This window comes from Schistocerca serialis, chromosome 5 (assembly GCF_023864345.2).
Source record: "Schistocerca serialis cubense isolate TAMUIC-IGC-003099 chromosome 5, iqSchSeri2.2, whole genome shotgun sequence".
Taxonomy (NCBI): domain Eukaryota; kingdom Metazoa; phylum Arthropoda; class Insecta; order Orthoptera; family Acrididae; genus Schistocerca; species Schistocerca serialis.
The window spans coordinates 798,557,772-798,563,865 of NC_064642.1; the positions used below are offsets into that span (position 1 = coordinate 798,557,772).

At 44.3% G+C, this 6,094-nt stretch overlaps 2 protein-coding genes across 2 annotated transcripts; both read right to left on the reverse strand.

Annotated features, from left to right (window-relative positions):
• Window positions 1-318: 318 nt before the first annotated feature.
• Window positions 319-3,492, reverse strand: LOC126482233 (uncharacterized). The gene has a single exon (XM_050106212.1). It carries the CDS (start codon window positions 3,490-3,492, stop codon window positions 319-321), a length of 3,174 nt encoding a protein of 1,057 aa, XP_049962169.1.
• A 171-nt stretch (window positions 3,493-3,663) lies between these two features.
• LOC126482234 (uncharacterized) lies at window positions 3,664-5,812 on the reverse strand. Its single transcript, XM_050106213.1, has 2 exons — window positions 4,082-5,812; window positions 3,664-3,978 (listed from the first exon to the last, which is right to left on the reverse strand). Exons 1-2 carry the CDS (start codon window positions 5,810-5,812, stop codon window positions 3,664-3,666), a joined length of 2,046 nt encoding a protein of 681 aa, XP_049962170.1.
• Between the last annotated feature and the right edge of the window lie 282 nt (window positions 5,813-6,094).

The window sequence follows — 6,094 nt, forward strand, 5'->3', positions numbered from 1 at the left end:
GTCACCACTTTCAGGATAAAGATGATGCGTAAATCCGCAGCATGTAGGTAAAGCGTTAATGCTTTACTTATAAAACACGCCTCGATTCTATGAACTTTTACCGTCGCAGTTTTATAATCCTGCATGATGTTATCGGAGCTATTTAGTGATGTCGTTTAGTCTCCCATGTCCTCAGGCCAGTTCCGGGTAGTGTCAAATGCGTCTGAGACAGTCGTTTCAGATTTCTCAGTTTCCTGCCTGTCGACATTCATAGCGTCGATCTCACATTCCTTGTTGGCTTTCGATCGTGCCTCTCATCCTTGTCACTTTCCTCTCCTTTTACAGCATTTGGCCGGTCAACTGTAAATTACAGTCTAAGTCTTGCAGCCCTTCGGGCGTTTGGAAGCGCGGATGGCGTTTTGGTCTTTCAGACTTCTGTGGTGTGTAGTCGGTTTCCTCATCTGTAATGTTTGTGGCCCCATGTGTTAGTGTGACATCTTTTGGTCTTTCAGACTTCTGTGGTGCGTAGTCGGTTTCCTCATCTGTAATGTTTGTGGCCCCATGTGTTAGTGCGACATCTTTTGGTCTTTCAGACTTCTGTGATGTGTAGTCGGTTTCCTCATCTGTAATGTTTGTGGCCCCATGTGTTTGTGTGACATCTTTTCGTCTTTCAGACTCCTGTGGTGTGTAGTCGGTTTCCTCATCTGTAATGTTTGTGGCCCCATGTGTTAATGTGACATCTTTTGGTCTTTCAGACTTCTGTGGTGCGTAGTCGGTTTCCTCATCTGTAATGTTTGTGGCCCCATGTGTTAGTGTGACATCTTTTGGTCTTTCAGACTTCTGTGATGTGTAGTCGGTTTCCTCATCTGTAATGTTTGTGGCCCCATGTGTTAGTGTGACATCATTTGGTCTTTCAGACTTCTGTGATGTGTAGTCGGTTTCCTCATCTGTAATGTTTGTGGCCCCATGTGTTAGTCCGACATCTTTTGGTCTTTCAGACTTCTGTGATGTGTAGTCGGTTTCCTCATCTGTAATGTTTGTGGCCCCATGTGTTGGTGTGACATCTTTTGGTCTTTCAGACTTCTGTGGTGTGTAGTCGGTTTCCTCATCTGTAATGTTTGTGGCCCCATGTGTTAGTGTGACATCTTTTGGTCTTTCAGACTTCTGTGATCTGTAGTCGGTTTCCTCATCGATAATGTTAGGGGCCCTATGTGTTAGTGTGACATCTTTTGGTCTTTCAGACTTCTGTGATGTGTAGTCGGTTTCCTCATCTGTAATGTTTGTGACCCCATGTGTTAGTGAGACATCTTTTGGTCTTTCAGACTTCTGTGATGTGAAGTTGGTTTCCTCATCTGTAATGTTTGTGGCCCCATGTGTTAGTGTGACATCTTTTGGTCTTTCAGACTTCTGTGATGTGTAGTCGGTTTCCTCATCTGTAATGTTTGTGGCCCCAAGTGTTAGTGTGACATCTTTTGGTCTTTCAGACTTCTGTGATGTGTAGTCGGTTTCCTCATCTGTAATGTTTGTGGCCCCATGTGTTAGTGTGACATGTTTTGTTCTTTCAGACTTCTGTGATGTGTAGTTGGTTTCCTCATCTGTAATGTTTGTGGCCCCATGTGTTAGTGTGACATCATTTGGTCTTTCAGACTTCTGTGATGTGTAGTCGGTTTCCTCATCTCTAATGTTTGTGGCCCCGTGTGTTAGTGTGACATCTTTTGGTCTTTCAGATTTCTGTGGTGTGTAGACGGTTTCCTCATCTGTAATGTTTGTGGCCCCATTTGTTAGTGTGACATCTTTTGGTCTTTCAGACTTCTGTGGTGTGTAGTCGGTTTCCTCATCTGTAATGTTTGTGGCCCCATGTGTTGGTGTGACATCTTTTGGTCTTTCAGACTTCTGTGGTGTGTAGACGGTTTTCTCATCTGTAATGTTTGTGGCCCCATGTGTTAGTTTGACATCTTTTGGTCTTTCTGACTTCTGTGGTGTGTAGTCGGTTTCCTCAGCTGTAATGTTTGTGGCCCCATGTGTTAGTGTGACATCTTTTGGTCTTTCAGACTTCTGTGGTGTGTAGTCGGTTTCCTCATCTGTAATGCTTGTGGCCCCATGTGTTAGTGTGACATCTTTTGGTCTTTCAGACTTCTGTGGTGTGTAGTCGGTTTCCTCATCTGTAATGTTTGTGGCCCCATGTGTTAGTGTGACATCTTTTGGTCTTTCAGACTTCTGTGATGTGTAGTTGGTTTCCTCATCTGTAATGTTTGTGGCCCCATGTGTTAGTGTGACATCTTTTGGTCTTTCACACTTCTGTGATGTGTAGTCGGTTTCCTCATCTGTAATGTTTGTGGCCCCATGTGTTAGTGTGACATCTTTTGGTCTTTCAGACTTCTGTGGTGTGTAGTCCGTTTCCTCATCTGTAATGTTTGTGGCCCCATGTGTTAGTGTGACATCTTTTGGTCTTTCTGACTTCTGTGATGTGTAGTCGGTTTCCTCATATGTAATGTTTGTGGCCCCATGTGGTAGTGTGACATCTATTGGTCTTTCAGACTTCTGTGATGTGTAGTCGGTTTCCTCATCTCTAATGTTTGTGGCCCCATGTGTTAGTGTGACATCTTTTGGTCTTTCAGACTTCTGTGGTGTGTAGACAGTTTCCTCATCTGTAATGTTTGTGGCCCCATGTGTTAGTGTGACATCTTTTGGTCTTTCAGACTTCTGTGGTGTGTAGTCGGTTTCCTCATCTGTAATGATTGTGGCCCCATGTGTTAGTGTGACATCTTTTGGTCTTTCAGACTTCTGTGGTGTGTAGTCGGTTTCCTCATCTGTAATGTTTGTGGCCCCATGTGTTGGTGCGACATCTTTTGGTCTTTCAGACTTCTGTGGTGTGTAGTCGGTTTCCTCCTCTGTAATGTTTGTGGCCCCATGTGTTAGTGTGACATCTTTTGGTCTTTCAGACTTCTGTGGTGTGTAGTCGGTTTCCTCATCTCTAATGTTTGTGGCCCCATGTGTTGGTGTGACACCTTTTGGTCTTTCAGACCTCTGTGATGTGTAGTCGGTTTTCTCATCTCTAATGTTTGTGGCCCCATTTGTTAGTGTGACATCTTTTGGTCTTTCAGACTTCTGTGGTGTGTAGACGGTTTCCTCATCTGTAATGTTTGTGGCCCCATGTGTTAGTGTGACATCTTTTGGTCTTTCAGACTTCTGTGGTGTGTAGTCGGTTTCCTCATCTGTAATTTTTGTGGCCCCATGTGTTGTTGTGACATCTTTTGGTCTTTCAGACGTCTGTGATGTGTAGTCGGTTTCCTCATCTCTAATGTTTGTGGACCCATGTGTTAGTGTGACATCTTTTGGTCTTTCAGACTTCTGTGGTGTGTAGACGGTTTCCTCATCTGTAATGATCTTGGCCCCATGTGTTAGTGTGACATATTTTGGTCTTTCAGACTTCTGTGGTGTGCAGTCGGTTTCCTCATCTGTAATGTTTGTGGCCCCATGTGTTGTTGTGACATCTTTTGGTCTTTCAGACATCTGTGATGTGTAGTCGGTTTCCTCATCTCTAATGTTTGTGGACCCATGTGTTAGTGTGACATCTTTTGGTCTTTCAGACTTCTGTGGTGTGTAGTCGGTTTCCTCATCTGTAATGTTTGTGGCCCCATGTGTTGGTGTGACATCTTTTGGTCTTTCAGACTTCTGTGATGTTTAGTCGGTTTCCTCATCTGTAATGTTTGTGGCCCCATGTGTTAGTGTGACATCTTTTGGTCTTTCAGACTTCTGTGGTGTGTAGTCGGTTTCCTCATCTGTAATTTTTGTGGCCCCATGTGTTAGTGTGACATCTTTTGGTCTTTCAGACTTCTGTGGTGTGTAGTCGGTTTCCTCATCTATAATGTTTGTGGCCCCATGTGTTGTTGTGACATCTTTTGGTCTTTCAGACGTCTGTGATGTGTAGCCGGTTTCCTCATCTCTAATGTTTGTGGACCCATGTGTTAGTGTGACATCTTTTGGTCTTTCAGACTTCTGTGGTGTGTAGTCGGTTTCCTCATCTGTAATGATCTTGGCCCCATGTGTTAGTGTGACATATTTTGGTCTTTCAGATTTCTGTGGTGTGTAGTCGTTTTACCTCATCTGTAATGTTTGTGGCCCCATGTGTTAGTGTGACATCTTTTGGTCTTTCAGACTTCTGTGATATGTAGTCGGTTTCCTCATCTCTAATGTTTGTGGACCCATGTGTTAGTGTGACATCTTTTGGTCTTTCAGACTTCTGTGGTGTGTAGTCGGTTTCCTCATCTGTAATGTTTGTGGCCCCATGTGTTGGTGTGACATCTTTTGGTCTTTCAGACTTCTGTGATGTGTAGTCGGTTTCCTCATCTGTAATGTTTGTGGCCCCATGTGTTAGTGTGACATCTTTTGGTCTTTCAGACTTCTGTGGTGTGTTGTCGGTTTCCTCATCTGTAATTTTTGTGGCCCCATGTGTTAGTGTGACATCTTTTGGTCTTTCAGACTTCTGTGGTGTGTAGTCGGTTTCCTCATCTGTAATGTTTGTGGCCCCATGTGTTGTTGTGACATCTTTTGGTCTTTCAGACGTCTGTGATGTGTAGTCGGTTTCCTCATCTCTAATGTTTGTGGACCCATGTGTTAGTGTGACATCTTTTGGTCTTTCAGACTTCTGTGGTGTGTAGTCGGTTTCCTCATCTGTAATGATCTTGGCCCCATGTGTTAGTGTGACATATTTTATTCTTTCAGACTTCTGTGGTGTGTAGTCAGTTTCCTCATCTGTAATGTTTGTGGCCCCATGTGTTGGTGTGACATCTTTTGGTCTTTCAGACTTCTCTGGTGTGTAGTCGGTTTCCTCATCTGTAATGTTTGTGGCCCCACGTGTTGTTGTGACATCTTTTGGTCTTTCAGACGTCTGTGATGTGTAGTCGGTTTCCTCATCTCTAATGTTTGTGGACCCATGTGTTAGTGTGACACCTTTTGGTCTTTCAGACTTCTGTGGTGTGTAGTCGGTTTCCTCATCTGTAATGCTTGTAGCCCCATGTGTTGGTGTGACATCTTTTGGTCTTTCAGACTTCTGTGATGTGTAGTCGGTTTCCTCATCTCTAATGTTTGTGGCCCCATGTGTTAGTGTGACATCTTTTGGTCTTTCAGACTTCTGTGGTGTGTAGACGGTTTCCTCATCTGTAATGTTTGTGGCCCCATGTGTTAGTGTGACATCTTTTGATCTTTCAGACTTCTGTCGTGTGTAGTCGGTTTCCTCATCTGTAATGTTTGTGGCCCCATGTGTTAGTGTGGCATCTTTTGGTCTTTCAGACTTCTGTGGCGTGTAGACGGTTTCCTCATCTGTAATGTTTGTGGCCCCATGTGTTGGTGTGACATCTTTTGGTCTTTCAGACTTCTGTGATGTGTAGTCGGTTTCCTCATCTCTAATGTTTGTGGCCCCATGTGTTAGTGTGACATCTTTTGGTCTTTCAGACTTCTGTGGTGTGTAGTCGGTTTCCTCATCTGTAATGTTTGTGGCCCCATGTGTTGGTGTGACATCTTTTGGTCTTTCAGACTTCTGTGATGTGTAGTCGGTTTCCTCATCTGTAATGTTTGTGGCCCCATGTGTTGGTGTGACATCTTTTGATGTCGCCACGGTAGTCGGCCTGGTTGCTACTTGTATTGCAGACCCGTCAGGTGTGTCGGTAAGCAGTCCAGCAGATTTGTTTTGTTTCTTTTCGGGTTCCTCCGAAATGTGTTGTGCAATAATAACCGGAGTGGTGTGCACTTTTTGCTGCTCCGACTCGGACGCACGCATTAAGGTGCCCAGTGGTCTTACAGAAATTTCAGTTACTGTGTCTACCGGAAGCATCTCGGTACTCGCCGATAAGCTACTTATTTGCACTGGAGCTACCGGTAAAGGTATTACCTGTTGTTTCGGAGTGTGTGGTCGTGTAGCTGAACTCTGCAATACGTTTCCATATGTTCAGCCGTTATTTTGGTTTTCTTGCTCCATGTCTGGGTGAGTGCGGATGTTTCTAAGCAGTTCGTTGACGTTTTAGACATACTGACTTTAACTGATCAGAGAGTCTGCAATAGTCACAGGTGGGCGGTCGTCCGTCATATATTACTAAGCCTTCAAATCCCTGAATGA

Excerpts from the sequence above, each read along its gene's own strand:
- LOC126482233 (XM_050106212.1), bottom strand. The coding sequence starts at position 3,492 with ATGTCTGAAAGACCAAAAGATGTCACAACAACACATGGGGCCACAAAC.
- LOC126482234 (XM_050106213.1), bottom strand. The coding sequence starts at position 5,812 with ATGCTTCCGGTAGACACAGTAACTGAAATTTCTGTAAGACCACTGGGC. Across the intron at positions 3,979-4,081 it reads CCACAAACATTACAGATGAG|AAGTCTGAAAGACCAAAAGA; the intron begins GTAAAACGACTA and ends TACACACCACAG.